Genomic DNA, 19,644 nt, shown 5'->3' on the forward strand with positions numbered 1-19,644 from the left:
GCGGCACACTAAATCGTGTAGTCTTCAGCCGGCGCCATTTTGCAAAATGGCCGCCGCAAAATGGCGGCGGCCATAGACCAAAACGATTCGATGCAGGAGGTCGTTCCGGACCCCCGCTGGACTTTTGGCAAGTCTTGTGGGGGGTCAGGAGGCCCACCCAAGCTGGCCAAAAGTTCCTGGGGGTCCAGCGGGGGTCCGGGAGCGATTTCCTGCCGCAAATCGTTTTCCGTACGGAAAATGGTGCCGGCAGGAGATCGACTGCAGGAGGTCGTTCAGCAAGGGTTCCAGACCCCCGCTGAATGACCTCCTGCAGTCGATCTCCTGCCGGCACCATTTTCCGTACGGAAAACAATTCGCGGCAGGAAATCGCTCCCGGACCCCCGCTGGATTCCCAGGAACTTTTGGCCAGCTTGGGGGGGCCTCCTGACCCCCACAAGACTTGCCAAAAGTCCAGCGGGGGTCTGGAATGACCTCCTGCATTGAATCGTTTTGGTCTATGGCCGCCGCCATTTTGCGGCGGCCATTTTGCAAAATGGCGCCGGCTGAAGACTACACGATTTAGTGTGCCGCTTTTCCTGCTCTCCCCCTTCCCCCGATTTAGCTACGGACCGCCGCTACGGAGGTAATTTAAGGCTACGGACCCCCAGGTAATTTAAGGCATTTGGGGGGGAGGGTTCGGGAGGGTGGGGGATTTAATTTAAAGGGTCGGGGTGGGTTTTAGTGTGCCGTGTTTTAGTGTGCCGTGTTTTAGTGTGCCGTGTTTTAGTGTGCCGCTGGACCCCCAGGTAATTTAAGGCATTTGGGGGGGGGGGTTCGGGAGGGTGGGGGATTTAATTTTAAGGGTCGGGGGTGGGTTTTAGGGGGTTTTAGTGTGCCGGCTCACAATTTTAACAATTTTCACGATACTTTACACACCCAAACGGCAACAATACGATTCCCTCCCCCTCCCAGCCGAAATCGATCGTTAAGACGATCGAGGACACGATTCACATCTCTACAGGTAAGTAGTTATCCAGCTCTAATTTAGCTGTATAATGGCTGAATATGCTGCATTAGTCATTTAGATGGATAACTTGTGAATTAACACACAATCACGTGAATCCCACGAATAGTGAATTTAAGTACTATGGCAAAATATAAATATATCAAACAGAATGCCAGGTAGTACTACGGGAGTGTAATATAGACGCTTGTTGTTATTGACCAGTCATAATAGGCTTCATCGTACAAACCAAATTGCTGGATGGTTTCCCTTATTTTTAATCATCGGTCAAAGTCCAGAATCAGATATAAATTTTTTTTAGAAAGTTTTTCATTTGCTATGCTTATAATATGTGCAATCTGTGTGTCAACATCGCTGATAATATTAAGCTTGGAAGCCGTGAGTTGTCAACATGCCCGACATGGGTCCATGTTTCGAACGTGACCGTTCTTTATCAAGGGCTCGGGATCAGCGTCTAAGAGATAAAACCAATGTTATCTCGATATCAATATTAAAACTGTGCCGAAGTTACTTACAATGGGTAAAAACATGCAATGGGTAAAAACATGCAAAAACATGACTGGTCAATAACAGTTATATCAAACAGAATGCCTTGCATTCTGTTTGATATAACTTGTGAATTATACATCTAAATGGCTTTTGAGCCGGAGGACTTTCGGCTGGAGAACCTCTCTATGAGAGGAGGGAAGAGAGGGCCAGGCCAGAGGCTCCTTTTTTCTACGCGGGAGCTGTTTCCATCGGGGCCGACCCAAAGCCACGCCCCCCACTAAGGTGACATCATCCGGAGGGGCCGGGACGCCGGAATAAATTCGGGCCAGCTGTGGTCTAGACCCGGAGGACTTTCGGCTGGAGAACCTCTCTATGAGAGGAGGGAAGAGAGGGCCAGGCCAGAGGCTCCTTTTTTCTACGCGGGAGCTGTTTCCATCGGGGCCGACCCAAAGCCACGCCCCCCACTAAGGTGACATCATCCGGAGGGGCCGGGACGCCGGAATAAATTCGGGCTAGCTGTGGTCTAGACCCGGAGGACTTTCGGCTGGAGAACCTCTCTATGAGAGGAGGGAAGAGAGGGCCAGGCCAGAGGCTCCTTTTTTCTACGCGGGAGCTGTTTCCATCGGGGCCGACCCAAAGCCACGCCCCCCACTAAGGTGACATCATCCGGAGGGGCCGGGACGCCGGAATAAATTCGGGCCAGCTGCGGTGCACAGCCGCTGGCGCGCAGCCGAAGCCGCGCGCCAAAGGGGCGCGCCCCTTGGTAAAAGTTTTTTCCCCTTGATATTTTCTTTTCTAAACCGTATGGGCAGGAAAAGAAAATCTAAAGTTTGGACCTCTTCACCAGCACCCACACAGGCCAAGGGACCTATGGACCATCATATTGTAAGGCGGGTAAGTCAAGCAGCCCGCAGTACGATACCCGATATTTCCTTTTCTTCAGGGGCCTCTGACAGCCCTACCCAGCAGGTACAATCTCAACCCCAAATGGAACTGCCTATCCTAAATCAATCAAGTTTACTTTTGGAGGAGGTGAATATGAACATTAATGAAAATCCACACCCCACAAGTGGTAGGGGGGTGGAGGTTTCGGGATCTAATGGGGATCCTGGACTGCAGGTGTTAAGTCCAGTAACCATAGATCCTCAAAATGTAACTTTGGTTGATGTTTGGAGGGCAATTAATGACCTACAGAAAGTTATGTCTGGATTTATGGTTCAGAGTAATAGAGGTAATGTTGAAATAAAAAATACTTTAGAATTGCATGATAATCGTTTAAAACAGTTGGAAGAAGTAGGAAGAACAACGACCGTACAGATAACAACTTTACAATCTGTTAATAATTCTTCGATTAAGGATAGCTTAGTTATCCATAGACAGCTAGAGAGTCTGGAAAATGAGAACAGGGTAAGGAATTTAAGGTTTTTAAATTTCCCCATTACCAGACTCCTATCAGCTAATGAATTATTAAAGAAGTATTTAAAAGAGAATTTGTCAATAACAAACATAGATGAAAGTCATGTTTCGAAAATATATTATGTATTAAATACTAGAATTAAGAGACGGGAGGGTGAGGAAGGAGTAGATAGTATTCAGCAAGAGTCTCCAAACTTGACTTCCTTTTTGGAATCATCATTAGATGATATTCCGCAAAGAGCTACACTTCTGGTAACTTTCTGTAGAGAGAAGGATAAAGTATATGTCTTACAGAAATATTTTAAAAATAAGGAACATCTATTTTGTGGACAAAAGGTATTGATATTTCCAGATGTATCACGTACCACGCAACTCAGGAGGAAACAATTTTTATTATTAAAATCCAGAGTTTTGTCCCTTGGGGCAACATATTTTCTTAAATTCCCCTGTAAATGCTTGGTAGTTCTTCAGAAAAATAAATTCATTTTTCAGGATCCGTTACATTTGGAAGCATTCTTGGTTGATAAAGAAAGAGGTTGAGTTATAAGTACTGCATAAAAATTTTTTTTTTCCAGTTTAAGCAATTTTAATAATTGCATTTCCCTGAGATAGTTACTTAATAATGTTTCCTCCCATGTTGTGGACTTAGAAATTTGTGTAGGAATAATAATGTGGAAATGGATTGATGATGTGTTTTCATGTTACACAAACTTATTCTTTGATTTTTTGCATTTTGTAAAAATCTGTAAAAACTCTAATAAACTATAAATAAAAAAAAAAAAAAATGGCTTTTGAATATGGACCTTGTAGCAATTTTGAAAAGCCTTTGAAAATTCCTACAATATAAGTTTCAGAGTTATCAATAGGTTTTATTTGTGATGAGTGCACTTAAGGCAGGTAAATAGGCTTTTGATAATGTTACTTTTACATTTACATTTTCCTTTGAAAATAACCCTGATCGGCCTTAGCCAAAATTTCCAAAGCGTACTTATATGTGTAAAATCACTTTAAAAATGTGTGTATGGAGGGATCCAAGATGACTGCCATGCAGCTCACTGCATTTTGAGCTCTTCTGTTCCATGATGGAAATATGTATATTTTCCTCGATTCAGTTACTGTACCTTCGATGGGCTGGAAAAGGAAAGCCAAGTTGTGTTTTTGCCTTGCTACCCCCAAAATCATCCTCATTTGCCAGGCTGATGGACCGTCATGTTGTTCGTGGCCCAAGTGTGGAACTGGGTTGTGAGGTGTTGGAGTGTACAAGAGGAAAGGTTGTGCTTCTGTTTCTCCCAGGCTCATCAGCATCTCTCAACTTAGGAATACCCTTGCAGGATCCCGTTTCTTTTCATGCTTCCTTGCTGCACCAGAGAGACTTGCTTTAAGAAGTGTTAGTGTCAACTTCGGGGTCAGGGCTAGCAGGGAGGAGTGCTGGAGTAGGGCTTTTTGGTCAAGTAAGCACCATGGAACCTAGAGTAAATTATTCCCCAAAGAAGCTAGATTGGTTCAAGATTTGTGTGCTACACCCACGGTTTCTACTGTCTCTCCTTTGGCTCTCTCAAAACCATTTCTGCCAGTTAGACCATCTCATTGTACCTTCTAAACTGTTTGGGATTTTATAGAAAAGCTGGGTAATATTATAGTTTCCCAATTAACTACTTTAGTGAAAAACAGTTTAAGTTTAGAATAATGAATTCAATCTTTAGAAATGTTTCAGTCTTTTTCTTCTCAGCAGTCTGAGGATTTCAAGCTCAAAATGGAACAGTTTGATATGAAGAATCTCTGGTAAAGGGAAATTCTGTTGCTCAAGCAAGATTGGAGAATCTGGAAAATTTGATTAAAAGTAATAATTTAAAAATCATTAATTTTCCTAAATTATTACTGCTCTCTCCAAGAGACATATTTAAGAGATAATTGATGGAAATATTTCAGGTTCCCAAATAATCTGTGCCACCTGGTAAACTCGGTCTCGGTTTTCATAACCTGCCTGTCTGCCAGTAATGAAAACGGCCACCGAGTTTACCCCTGATTTTACATAGGAGAGTCTTTGCCTATATCCAGTGTTTGTTTTTTAAGAAACTAGCATAACTGAGCATTTAACCTCTCAGACAGGCTTTAAAGGCCTCCCATTACAGGACTGGTTTATAATCAGATGTTGGGTTGTAAGTGTTGAATTTATTTATCGAGTCTCTAAGCATCTTATAAAAATTAGGATCACCAAGCAGAAAGGTACTTAGTTGCCATGTAGAAAAGTCTGTTTAGAACATACAGGGCACATAAAAATATTCACAGGACTATGATCCAAAATAGTAGTAGTAAGGATCTTGCTAGCCACAATGGAGGTCACGAATTTGGGTGTACACAGAAATTATTCAGTCTTATTGAATATACGATGAAGAGGTGAATAATATATGTAGCCCCTCTCTCAGACATGAGTTAGATGCCAGATGTGTACTAAATGAAGAATGGAGATCAAGTCTGTATTGTCAGGGCTAGACTGAATAGCAGACCTGGTCACAGCAAACCTATTGAGCTTAGAGTCCATACAGACATTCCAATCTCCCTCTATACACAACTTGTCAAAGCCAAAGGTTATAAGAACGTCTGTCAGTGATTTACAGAATATTGATTGGTCATGATTAGGGCCATAGACATTGACCAGTGTAAGACACAGAGACGATAAGTTTTTACAGCCACGCAGGCGCACAAGTATGCAAGTATGCCGGTTTGCGCCAAAGGATGTGGCCATAGTATAATATATGCGCATAGTACAAAATAGGTTGTATGCACATAAATGTGTGCACAATTTTATATGGCCACATACATGTGCACACAAATGCTGCCTTTACCGCGTAAGTGGAGGGATTTTAGTAGACACGCACGCCGATGCCATTACCAGTTTCCCAAGTACATTCCTAGTTTGCCCAGGTAAGGGATAGGACTTCCTAACCTCCTTGTTAAATAGCCTGCCTTTTACCCTGTTAGCACCAGCCCTTAAAACCCAGCTGACTAGCTTAGAATGTTTTATTTTATTTCTTACATGCCATCCATGGCAGTAGTGAAGTTGACCGCAATGCGCACCTGTACACGTAAGTATGTATGCGCTCATTTCAAGTAAAAGTCCAGGAACGCCCATGCCCGCCCAGACCATGCTCATGGCCCGCCCCTTCCTTTGAACTTTTCATTTGTGCCCGTAGCAGGCAAGTACACGCGTATCAGGTTGGCTTTTGAAATCTGCTCAGTGTGTGCTGGCCCAAATTATGTGTGTGTATATCTCTCAGTTTTGGTGTGCGCAGGGCTTTTAAAATTCACTTTTAATCATGCATATAGGGAGGGAAAAGGGGGAGGAAAGAAAAATGGGACTGTTAAATGAATATTGTAATTAGTAAATAAACAATTGATGAATAAACCATTGTGTGAATGTATTATAACATGTTTCAGGATATTTCAGTTTCTAATAAATATATAAATAAACAAAAATAAAATACTGTGTGCATTGCATAATGCCCTCGCATGAAAATCATATGTAAATGAAGTCATTAGCTATTACCCCTCAATGCAGAGAATTGTACAAGCTTTACTCATGTTTTCCTAGAGCCGAAAGTTTCCTTCTGGTTATATGTGGAGTAAAGTTTCCAGCACTGGTGTATGTGCACTAGTGAGAGTTCCAGTGCAGGGATCTGTAATTTAAATATATGTGCCGAAAAGATGGTTGTGCATACTGGGGATGGTGGCCCCAAAAAATGTTGATATTTAATAATTTTTGTTTCAGGGGTGGGCCATTTCGGGTCTATGCTTGGATCTGTTTTTATTTTCTTCATTGTTTTTTTTTTTTTTAAACACAAACAAAACCTGAGCCCGCCCCAACCCTGCTCTTTTAGTAGAATTTTGAACCCCCCCCTCAACCAGCTGAAAACCCTAGCTCACCCTCTCGACCCCCCCCCCCCCCCCCCCCAGTACTCACCAGTACTATCTTGGTGGTCTAGCGAGGGACCTGGGAATCATATCCCACTCCCAGGCTGGTGGCTGTCATTAGTCAAAATGATGCTAGCTGCCCTTTGCCCCTATCATGGGACAGGAGCTACCCAATGGCACCCGTAGCCCCTGTCATATGATAAGGGCATAAGGCAGCTGGTGCCATTATTATTAATGGCAGCCACCGGCCCAGGAGCGGGAGATCACTCACAAGTCCCCCCCCCCCTCCCCTCCTCCGCTAGACTACCAGAGCACTATTGGTGAGTCCTGGGGGTCAGGAGGATGGGCTTGGATTTTAAACTGGTGGAGGGTTGGGGTGGGGGGGCTCAATATTCTACTAAAAGGGAAGGGTTGCGGAGGGTTCAAATTTTTTTTTATTTCTTTTTCAGATTACAAAAAAAAAAGATAGGAAAAACATAAAAAATAATTTGGTGTTTTTTTCCTATCATATTTTTTATTCCTTAAATAAAATAGGAAATATTGTCTATATTTCTTATTTAATTTGACTGTTCTCCCCTAGTGCATACATATATCTCTAGAGGTACAGCTAACTTTCGTTCAAATAACATGGCTTGCAAATTTTTAGGCAAGCCACATTATTTGATTAGCATAGGATCAACTATTAATGAGCTGATTTGCATGTATTTAAATTCCCACGTTGCATTGGAGTTTTTTGGGTGGAGGGATCATATACGGTATTTCAGTACTATGTGTCATCTCCGTATTAGGCTGTTTTCCCTGTGGTAAAACCCGAATGCAATTTAGTAAATCAGCCCCTTACATTGTAAGCTCTCTGGGGACAGAGAAATACCTACTGTACTTGAATGTAACTCACCTTGAGCTATGAATAAAATGATCTAGAAAAATTAGAAAAGAATAATAGAGACAGCCTGAGTGTAACACTAATCATGCTGAAGCTTTGCCTTTAGCCTTAAGTTAGCAAGGGACTTATAGTTGCCTTGGTAAACTTTTATAGGAAGGCAGAAGAATAAGGAAAAAAATATCTCTTTCACCCTACTTCTATGGGTGGGCACATTTCAAAATTGGGAGTAAACAATTGGTGACCCTTAAGATGGTTTTAAATCTTTCTGAAAGATTTCTTGAAATAAACCGTATTTCATTCTGTGGTTTCTCTCTAGCTGACTTACATGCATTTGATTTAATATAGGAAGTGTATTCGAAAGGAGTCATTCCACTGTCTGCTATAACTAAAGTCCGAATGCATGGCGAGAACAAATTTGAAGTTATTACCTCCCACAGGACATTTGTCTTCAGGGTAGAAAAGGACGGTAAGCAGCTCAGAGTTATTATTAATGATTGAATGTGCTGATTCTTTGCAAAGTATAAATTCATGGAAAATATTCAGCCCATTTTGCACACAATTAGAAGTAAACTTTTGACATATTGAAATAAAGCATGATGAAGCAGTCAGACTGCTATTTGATCCATAGTTGTTAGGGTTTAGCAGTCTTAGGGCCAGATTCATTAAGGCTTTTCTCCCATTTTGTGTCAATGGGTAAAACCCTTCTTGTGAATTAGGTAGATAGAGACTGATGTACTAAGGTGCACAGAATTTTGCCAAGAAAGTAGTGATTAATGTACGCATGTAACTTTTCTACCAGAACTCGTGAGCCTAGTAGAAAAGTTAAACATGTACCTTTCTTAAGAGCGACTTCACACATTTATTTGCAGAATTCTGAGATTATGAACTCCTTTGCAGAATATTGCATTATAGCACTTTATTATCTCTTGAGTTTTTGCAAACTTACACATATAGCAGAGTATGCCTGTAAGTTTACAACATGCAAGGGAGCTGTTTTATGAATGATTTTGCAAACAGCCCCGCCACATGTAGAAATGCGCAAAAGCCCAAAAAATACCATTTCTGCACTTTCCATGGCATGATGGGCCCCTTGAAAATATATACATCTTAGTCCATCAGCCTCTTACTGATTTTACTTTTGGTATATCGCTTGGTACACCTCTCTTCTTAATTACTTCACGTTTTCACATTTACATTTCTTGAAGCTGTTGCAATGTAGTCATCATACCATTGTTATGCAATGTATTCATTTCCTTAATATCTGCTTGTATTTTAGATTGTCTTGTTCTGTGTTGGCACAGTTTGTACAAGATGCATACACATTTTTATAACTTATTGAATTATTCAACTACATACTTTGTAAATTAGATTGCTTAAACTGGACAAACCTGTTTATATTCATGATCCTAATATCATTGTTTCAGTGTGGTCTATACTACTCTTATAGATTACAGATGTTTAATTCAATGAGGAAAACTCTGTTTTTTTGTGGATGTGTCCCACTGAAGCAGAGCTCCTGCAAAACTGACCAGCAGGCTAACTGTACTGAAGTACTGAGGTGTGGATGCACAATTTTATTATACACCCTTAGGAGTTAGAAATTCTTTATCATTGAGATCACAATCTGGTTGCGCAGCTCCACTTCCTGTTAGTAGGTCAGCTTGAAGCAGTATCAAGGACAAAAGAATAGTCTGAACAGAAGTAAAGCTACACATTTTAAAAGGAAAAAATATTTTTATCAGAAGCATAGCCAGGAATATCCAGTGTTCCTCTTGTACACACACTCCTTCACACAATCATACATGAACATAATCTGTTCACAAATCAACAGAAACATATAATGTGGGTATCAAAGGGTACAGCTTTATTAATATATACAAACATTTGACAATACCAAGCCAGCTAAATAATATAAAACACCCCCATCCCTGACATCTGAGTAGGCTATCAGTCACAATTGAGCAAGCATGCAACGTTTCAGATCAGACTCACCTTCAGGCATTACCTGATAAAGTGCCACCATCATTCAAGCCCCTGCCACATTAGTAGGGTCACCCACACCAGTATCAATTCGACATCCTTCCAGTTGCACCAATTGCTGAGTTACACGTTCCATGTTTAGAGAACATCGCTCAAAGGGTAGCAGAGGATAGCAGGATGGGACAGAAGGCAGTCTTCTCCTTAGTTAGCCTCATTCCCCTTTGGGTGCTAAGGGCCAGAAGGAGTCCAATGTGGTGGCAGTACTGTTACACATGCCGTCCATGGCAGACATGCAGCACAACCCTCTCACCTTTCTACAGTGACTCCAACCTCTGGTTCCTCCTCACTGGTGGCGGTGGGCCGTCAGCTTCGTCCTCAGGCATCCCCCGGTGCCTCCGGCTCTGCCACAGTCCACGGAGTTCCCAGTCCTGCTTCCACTTCGTGTCAGGCCTCTCTGCGTGGCCCGCGGAGAGATACTGTGACTTGTGCCATGCCCTTCCCTAGGCACGCACACGTGCATTATTGATTATTAATTAGGGACCGCGGCAGGAACCTAGCTGCAGCCCCGGATGATGACATCAACCTGACTATAGTATTTAAGCTCAGGCTCTGCTCCCTAGCATTGTCTTTGCAACAGGTCTCTTTGCTGGTCGAGTACTCGTTGCCGCCTAGAGATTTGTCTCATCCCTGTGTTCCTGTTCCTCGTTGTTCCTGGTTCCAGTCTCTTTGTTCCTACCCTGCTTATGTTTTTGATTGACTACGCGGACTTCTACTTTGCTTTGCCTGACTTTGCCATCAATTATCTCCAGACCCAGACCTCTGCTTCGCCTGACACTGCTACTGCCTATCTCCGGACCCAGACCTCTGCTTCATCTGACTATGCTACTGCCATTCTCCAGACCCAGACCTCTGCTTCACCTGACTCCGGTACTGCCTATCTCCGGACCCAGACCTCTGCTTCGTCTGACTATGTTCCTGCCTATCTCTGGACACAGACCTCTGTTTCACCTGACTATGCTATTGCCTATCTCCAGACCCAGACTTCTGCTGTGACTGACTACGTTACTACCTATCTCCAGACCCAGACCTCCGCTTTGCCTGACTACTCTCTTGCCTGTCTCCAGACCCAGACCTCCGCTTCGCCTAACTATGCATTGCCTATCTCCAGACCCCGACCTCTGCTTCATCCGACTACGCATTGCTTACCTCCAGACCCAGAACTTTGCTTTGCTTGACTACGCCTTTGACCATCTCCATGATCAGACATCAGCTTTGCTTGCCACTGCCTTCGGATTGCCACCAGCCCTGACTTTAGGCTGCCTTTGGACGCCTCTTCAACTTACTCCCCGGACATGGTTTCTTCAGGCTTCAGCCTGCTTTTGCTCGAGCGCCCCCTGTCTGCCTTTGTTCCATTGGCATCTGAGTTTCCAGGACATTACCCAGTCTGGAATAAAACTGTACTGTCTCTCACCTGCTGTCTCTGGGCTGAACCAACTTCTTCTGCAACTACATATGGAGGCCCACCTAAGTCTTGCCAGCCCCGGCATCCAAAGGCTCAACCCGCGGGGAACAAGGACTGGTATAGGTGAAGCTCCAGCAGCCTCTGTCTATCAGCCCACTCCACCTGCCGATGGTGGGTACCCGTAGGCCCTTGCCTACGGGTTGTGTCAACCCTAGCTCGGCCCAAGGGACCACCTCCGATGCAACAAGTACATGGGAACTCTGAGAACAGGATTTATCAGACAAGGTAATGAACAGTCTGGTTTAGATGAAGCTGTAGATAAGCTGAACCAATCAAGGCTGTGGACAGACTGGACCCGGCAAGGCTGTGGACAGGTTGGGTAGATCTGGAACAAGGCTGGGTCTAGGAAAAAGCACAGGATAAGGACTGGGACAGGACACAACAAGACCAAAGAAGGACATGACAGGACTGAGACAGGAAATAATTGGAACAAGACTAGACAGAACAAGGGAAGAGCAAGGCAGCACAGAACACATATGCCCGAAGGCAGCTAGGCAGATGGCCCGGCAACTGGGCAATAGAATAATTCCAGATAGGCCATAATACAGACAAAGCAAGAGGCAGAAGACCTGAAGGCCACAAGGCAAGGCAAGCAAGGAGTGAGAATGCCGGATGGCCGCAAGGCAAGGAGCAAGAAGGCCAGATGGCCACAAGGCAAGGTAAGGCTAGAAGTGAAGACCCAAAAGCCATAAAGCAAAGACAGAGGAAAAGTAGTGAGAAAGACAGAGGCTAGGACACGAAGCCAAAGCTAACCCCATGAACCGACAAGGTGGCTATGGCAGGCTGGATTACATAGAGCAGATAACTGGGCGAGGTGAGAACAGAGAGCAGAAACTTGGCCAGCCTAGAGAGGATGCTTGTTGAGTCCCCTGGTGGAGGGGAAGGTGAAAGACAGACTGAGTCATAAGACAAGGAAAGAGATGGTGAGGACAGTTCTGAGTGGGGCTCACTGGAGGCCTCTGCTGGTAGGGAGGCATCATATTCAGGATACAGTGAGACTGCATAGCAGCTGAAATCATAACAAACTATTGTCATCTAGTGCAACAACTCCCATTCACACCACTCTCCAGGGTCTCCCAGTTCTGTCTGCTGCCAGCTGAGTAAGACAGCTTCACACTGCCTTGAACCCAGCAATGGTTCAAGTATTCCATTTCCCTACCAAGACATGACATGAAAATCAATTATAGAATTATAAATATACAGAAAAGATAATACAAGAGTAAGTGGGATGGCTATTTGCTATGAAAGGAATGGCAAAGGAGGGAGCATGACATATTCTTCTTCACTCTATCCCCATCAAACCCATCTTCCATGTAGCACAACCACCAACCAGTGCTGGAAATTTTTCCACCACTTGGTGTATACTACATGGGAGCCACTGCTGCCAAATATTCACCACCCATACCACTACTGCTATACTGCTACATCTGGTTTGAAGCCAGGCCTGCCATTGATGTTATCTATCACAAGCAGAACCTGGCCCAGACATTCCCCCCATTACATGGTCATCCAGGATTATCTGGCCTCCTTCTTGCAGGCACACTCCTTGACAATATCAACATTATCATTTGACATATCAAAACACATAATGTGGGTATCAAGGGCCACAGATTAATACACTAACATGTGCAAACGTGTGACAATACCAGAGCCAGCTAAAAAAATACAAAAAAATCCCCACTCCTAACACATGGATAAACCATCATTTATGTCACATCAAGCACACTACTCTTCTGGCCAGCCTGGCCTTCAGGCATCATCCAGTAGGGATGTGCATTTGATTAAAACTGCATCTAGAGCCCCCCCCCCCCCAATGAAACAAACCTTATTTGTTTGTTTTATTTTAAACTAATGCATAGGACCTAGGCCCGAAATTGGGGACTCTCCTAGGGCATAGGCCGAGGTCAAAAGCAGGGATTGTGGCCTAGGCTTGAGCGTGATGCCAGGGTCTCAATGGAGGCATGGGCCAACGATAGAGCCTCAGCTGAGACACATGAATATAAAAAAAAATCCAATACTTACCTGATCTGTTGGGTAATCCGACAAAAGCTGGATCCCAATTCTGGGGCCTTGGCCCTGACCCAAGCCCAATGTTGCAATCTGACCTGGAGTCTAGGTCCCAAGGCCTTGGCCTTGGCCTAAGCGGGAGCCCAAGCCAGGCATGACACTGTGACCCGACCCAGAGGCCAGGTTCCTATGCCAGGGCCTCAGCCTAGGCCAGAGCCCGAGCCCAGGCCCATCTCTGTGACATGACCCAGAGGCCAGGTCGTGATGCCAGGGCCTCGACTGTGACCCAGGACTGATGCCACAACCTGACCCAGAGGCTGAGAACCCGATGCCTTGGCTTAGACTGAAGCCTGAGCCCAGGCTTGATGCCACAACCTGACCTGGAGGCAAGTCCCAATGCCAGGACCTAGACCTGGACTCAGGCCTGATGCTGCGAACTGATCTGGAAGCCAGGGCCTCAACTCAGACCCAGGCTTGATGCCATAGCCTGACCTAAAGGCCGTGCTGGACTCCTGGGCCTCAGCTTAGGTGGGAGCCCGAGCCCAATTCTGATGCCACAACATGACCTGGAGAACAGGTCCAATGCCGGGGCCTCAGCCCAGATTCCAGGCATGATGCTGTGAACTGAACAGAAGGCCAAGACTTGATTCCTGGGCTTCAGCCTAGGTCAGAGCCAGAGCCCAGGCCCAGCTCCGTGACCCATCATGGAAGCCAGGTCCTGACACTTGGGCCTTGACCCGGACCCAGGCCCAATGCCACATCCTGACTCAGAAATCAGGTCCTGATTCCTCAGCGTAGGCTGGAGCCAGAGCCCATGCCAGAAGTCTCAACCCAACCTGGAGACTTGGCCCTGATGCTTTGGCCTAGGCCAAAGCCCAAGCCGAGGCCCAATGCCATGACCTGACCCAGAGTCCAGGGTCTCAGCCCAGACCTAGGCCTGATGCCACAACCTGACCCAGAGGCAGGGTCCTGACACCAAGGCCTAGGCCTGGACTCAGGCCTGATGCCAGGTCCTCAGTCTAGAGTCAAGCCCAGGCTTGGGAGTTCCTCTTCAGGTCCTCTTCTTTCTTTGGCTCTTTAATGCCAAATAATGACCTTCACTAGAGTCGCATCACAGTTAACCAACTCCGGTGCATTCACCCTAGTGATCGGCACCATTTTGATATATGGCATAGGATGGCATTGCCATACATAAAAATGATGCTTTCCACTGGGGTGAATGAATCAGAGTTAATTAACTATGGGGTGACCCCAGGGGATGTCTTCATTTGGCATTGAAGAGGTAAAGAAAGAAGAGGACCTAAAGAAGAACTTCCAGGTTTGGCTCCAATACCTAAGCCTGATCCTGGGCCGAGTCACAGGTATCAGGACTTGGCCTCCTGGTCTGGGTCCAGGCTAAGTCCCCAGTGCGAGATCCTGCATTCCGATTTGTGTTGCATCATCGGACCTGGGCTCGGTCTCCAGCCCAGGCCAAGGCCCAGGCATCAGAACCTGCCCTCTGGGTCAGGTCGCAGCATCGGGCCTGGATCTGGGCTGAGGCCCCTGTATTGAGACCCAGCCTCCAGGTCAGGTTGCAGCATCAGGCCTGGGTTCAGGCTCCAGCCTAGGCAAAGGCCCAGGCGTCGGGACCCGGTCTCCACAGCGGGTCACTGTGTCGGACCTGGGCTCGGGCTTCAGCCTAGGTCGATGCCCAGGCATCAGGACTTGGCCTCTGGGGTGGGTTGCATCATTGGGCTTAGGTCTGGGCCAAGGCTCTAGTTTCAGGACCTCGTCTTCAGGTCGTGTTGCTGCGTCGGGCCTGGGTCCAGACCCTGACCTTCGTCGAGGCCCTGTATCAGGACCCGGCCTGTGGGTGAGGTCACGGCACTGGGCCTGGGTCCAATCTCCAGCTTTGGTGGAGGTGTTGGCCTTGAGTAGGCCTAGCCAGAGGATCCCCACCAGCCAGATGATTGGGGGCCGGGGAATCCTGGCTCCGGAATTATTCCAGGAGGGTGTAAGGAAAGCTTAGTTTTTGGGTTTTTTTTGTTTTTTTATTGATTGCTTTGGTTTTTTTTTTTTTTTCACATGAATGAATCAAATCAAGCAATCCACGAACCAAAATTCATGGGAAATAAAATCCCTGAAAATGAACCGAAAACGAAAACACATTTTTCTCCCCTGCACATCTCTATTATCCAGTGAAGTTCCACTATTCTCCGAGTCCCTGCCATACAAGTGTCACTCACAGCAGGTGATGACTACCTTAATCACACATATACTGTTGTTATCCAGTGTGATTGCCACAGTTGCAGTAGTGGCTCCTAGGGATGTGAATCGGGCTTCGGATGACTGAAAATATCGTACGATATTTTCAAAATCGTCAGAAATCGGGGGCTCCCCCAAAATGATAGGAAAACCGCACGGAATTGTTCGTGGAGGTTCTCTTAGCATTTTGGGGGAGGGCGGGAAAAACGGCACACAAAAATAACCCCTAAACCCACCCCGACCCTTTAAAACTAATCCCTTAGCTTCCCCCACCATCCCGACCCACCCAAAATCTTTTTACAGGTACCTGGTGGTCCAGTGGGGGTCCCGGGGCATTAAGCCAAGAATTAATGGCATTAATGCAATTGGCTATATTCAGGTATACAGAGGTGAGAGGGATGACAACAGGGAGAACTAGTTGGATGTCGTCAGCATAAATTTTAAACTCATCCACATAGGAGGAAATGATGGAACACAATGGTGCCAAGTACAAATTAAATAACGTGGATGAGAGAGTTGAACCCTGAGGGACCCTTCTTACTAAAATTTTACATGATGAGATAGCCTGATCAGACCTAACATGGAAGTGATGGTCTGTCAAATAGAAGAGAAACTAAGAGAGAACATCCCCACCAATGCCTCAAGACTGAAGCTGATCTATTAAGATGGAGTGATCCATAAAGTCAAAAGCAGCTGAAATGTCAAGAAAGATCAAGATTAAGGGATTTCCTTGACCAAAATGAAGTGCAGAGAGATGTATTCTAGATTTAAATGTTAATCAGTCTAAATGTTAATGTGGAGTCTGAGTATGATATTACTAAACTTCTTGAGGTCCATATTCAGAAACAGTCTGGCTAGCAAAGTTAGCCAGATAAATTTATCCAGCTAAATTTGGAGGTATATTCAATAGTGAAACCACACTGTTAAATATAGCCGGCTATCATAAAATTAGCTGGCTAACTATAAGCACTTAACATTAGGACAGTTCTTTGGTTGATTGGACTTAGCTATTGCAAACCACAGGTGCTGTCACTTGCTCTGGAGAGATGAGCCTTTGGGCCACGGCGTGGCTCAGGGAGGAGCACCAAGGCACACACCATGGGAGGTGAGAGTGTCCAAGCACAGGCTGGAGTGGGAACAAGCCTGGACCAGGATCAAGATATAGAACATCATAGGAAATGGAACAAGGTAGGCTCAGACCTCCGTTAAACCTACACGCACAGGTGAGACCCAACAGTGCAATGCTGGTCTCAAGAGTAGCCCTCCAGCCACTTGGAAGTCCTTCCAGACCCGCAGCTTGGGAACGATGAGTGCATGAGGCCAGACGAAGGCTGAGGACAGGAACACAATGAGACCTGGAACTGAGGAACTTGGAAGACTCAGTCGAGGACTCGAGGAACTTGGAAGAATCAGGTTCAGATTCAGGTTCAGACATTAAAATAGGAGTGAGTACTGCACCGCAGGGTACCCTACACAATCGCCCATGGCTGGTCATGGACCACGCTGGAAGCGAAGCAGATCCAGGCGAGAAGATGAAGACTTGAAGCTGGAAACATGATCTATTTATTTATTTGTTGAGTTTTATATACCGTCATTCGGTAGAGCCATCATAACGGTTTACAAAATATACATTTTCTTAACAGTTGTGCAACAACAGAACTTCTGAAGGCTCAACCACGGCCGAAGTCCCGCCCGAAAAGCCCCACCAGGAGCCCAACCAGATAAACAGCGTCCCCCATAGCCACACAGCATACAACCAACCCTCCAAGAAAAAATACACAACAAATGAAACTTCTACAACCACCCAGCTTTCCCGATGGTCACGAAGGCAGAATTCCCACTCGGAACAGCAACGTCTCCCGTCTCCCCCAACGCCAAGCAGAGCCTGATCATAGACACAGTCAGTCTCTGTTTGAATCAGATGGACTTTGAAATCACTTGAACCAATCGGAGTACTTCACAACAGAAGTAACGTCATCTCGTGATGATTTAGACAACAATCAGAGAAACACCTGTAAATCTAAGCTTGCGTTAAGGCCAAGGGGGTGTACCATATGCAGGCGGTGTATCCAACGCTGTTCAGAGTGAAGTAATAGAAGGTTAAGATCTCCACCATGCCAACCAGGGCGAATCTGCTCAAGAATACATACCCGTAAATCAGTGAATACATGAGAATAATCATTACAATGATTTACCAAGAGAGCAGTGACACGGTTGTTAGCAAGGCAGGAACAATGCTCTATCATTCTGGTATGAAGAGAATGTTTAGTTTTACCCACATAAAACTTATCACAGGGGCATTTAATGAAAGAAACAGGAGACATTGCTGCTCCGAGCAAGGACTCCACCCCCGTGACCATCAAGAAAGCCAAGTGGCTACAGAAACCCCATTCATGATTCAGGAGAGGCCTGCATCAAGGCATGCCCTCCACAGCCGCCCGTGTCTGACTGTAGACCACGCTGAAGCAGAGCAGGCTTTGGCTTGAGTCTGGGGCATGGACAGCAGCAGGAACAAGGAACTCCAAAGACCAGAAACAGGATTCAAGGATTCAAGACTCAGGATTCAAAACTCAGGATTCAGGCACAGACCTCGGCATTAAAAGCAAGGCCTTCCTGAGACTTGTGCTACAGAAGTTAAGACAGGCCTTGTGCCACGCAGCACCCTACACAGCCCCCCATGGGATGGTCATGGACCATGATGGTGGCACACCAAGAAAGGTTGGCAAGAAGGAAACTTGGAAGCAGGACAAAGAGCCGGAGGCTGGAATATCAGGACCCGGACTGGAACTAAGAACATCAGGAACACGGAACAAGTAACAAAGGAGCTCCAACAAAGAACAGGAACATCCATGAAGACCAGAAATATTTAACGATTCACATGGAACCATCTAGACAGGAGCAGACCACGGAGGACCTTGTCGGATGAAGAGGCCATGGACAACCATGAAGATCCGATGTGAAGGCCCCGAGGAGTAGAAACAGAGCCCTTAAATAGGGATGAAGATGAAGCAGAGTGATGACCTCATCCACTGGGACCACGGGGCTTTTCCCGCCGCTGGCCCTTTAAAATTAAACAGAGGCATGCAGGACTGAGGCAGCAGCATCGGTAGCATCCCTGATGCAAAGTTGAAGTCGGTGGCAGCACTCAGCCGCACAGAGAGAAAGAGCAACGGTGTCTCACCTGCCAAGTGGAGGCAGCATTGGTGGCGGCTCCCCCTGCCCTGCAGGGATGATGGCAGCACCAGGGCTGCAACAAGGAAACCTCAGGGGCGGCTCCCAGTTGCTTGCACAAGCTGGGGCAGGAGCAGCAGAAGCCGTGCAGGTAGGAAGTTGCCAGAGCTGGCACACCGCCGGCAAAGGGCAGTGGCAGGCGGCAGCGGGGCATCCAGGCCTCACGGGAGTGGCTGATAGCGACAGCAGCAATAGGGCCAGCATCAGGCAAGGGTGAGTGAGCTGTTCATGGACCTGTCCCGTAGCCTCGAGTGCAACATTAGCTGGCTAAGTCATCTGGCTGACTGAATTTCGGAGATAGCTGGCTAACTTAACTGGCTACCTTAACTCCTCCTAGTTACACCCCTGTAAGTCCCCTAACTTAGCCAGCTAAATTCTAGCTGGTTACTTAATATTTGGCTAGAATTTAGTTGGATAAGTGCCCAGATATTCATTTTTTTTTAAAAATATGGGCCACCCAGGGTAGATTTTTCCAAGTATGATCTTCCAGTTAAATCAAAGTCTATTATTTGGTTTTGCCTGTGTGTCTGTATGTCCTGACTAGATTTTAAAATCTAAGAAGCATGGACTGTTTTATTTTTAATATGCTTCTGTAAAGCATGTCTTTCACCTAGTAGCACTACACAAACAGTTATAATAGTATTAATTTCTTTGGCAAATGTGTATTAACAAACCATTTGATTCCCCTACTAGAACGATATATCTAACATTTTGATCCATTAGTTGATCTTTGGCAAAGGAACAGTTCTTTAAATTAAAATCACAATTTCCATTTTGCTGAGTTATAAGTATGGACCTTCATTTTCAATTTTTATTTTATTTTGCCTGGGAATTTCAAATTGCTAACACAAAAGAATCAGTGAAAATTTTTTTTTTATTATAACACACAGGAAAAAAGTCAGTGGAAAAGTCATTTTTTCATATTGAAATTCCCAAGAAAAATAAAATAAAAACTAA

The 19,644-nt window shown here is 45.5% G+C and overlaps 1 protein-coding gene across 5 annotated transcripts in view; it reads left to right on the top strand.

Annotated features, from left to right (window-relative positions):
• Positions 1–19,644, top strand: part of ARAP2 (ArfGAP with RhoGAP domain, ankyrin repeat and PH domain 2) — a 619,943-nt gene that overhangs the window by 222,523 nt on the left and 377,776 nt on the right. For all 5 annotated transcript variants that reach the window (XM_029589653.1, XM_029589667.1, XM_029589686.1 and 2 more), the window contains exon 8: positions 8,049–8,169. In XM_029589653.1, the coding sequence (XP_029445513.1) occupies positions 8,049–8,169 (121 nt within the window). The remainder of the gene's footprint in view (positions 1–8,048; positions 8,170–19,644) is intronic.

Source organism: Rhinatrema bivittatum, chromosome 1 (genome assembly GCF_901001135.1).
Source record: "Rhinatrema bivittatum chromosome 1, aRhiBiv1.1, whole genome shotgun sequence".
Lineage (NCBI taxonomy): Eukaryota > Metazoa > Chordata > Amphibia > Gymnophiona > Rhinatrematidae > Rhinatrema > Rhinatrema bivittatum.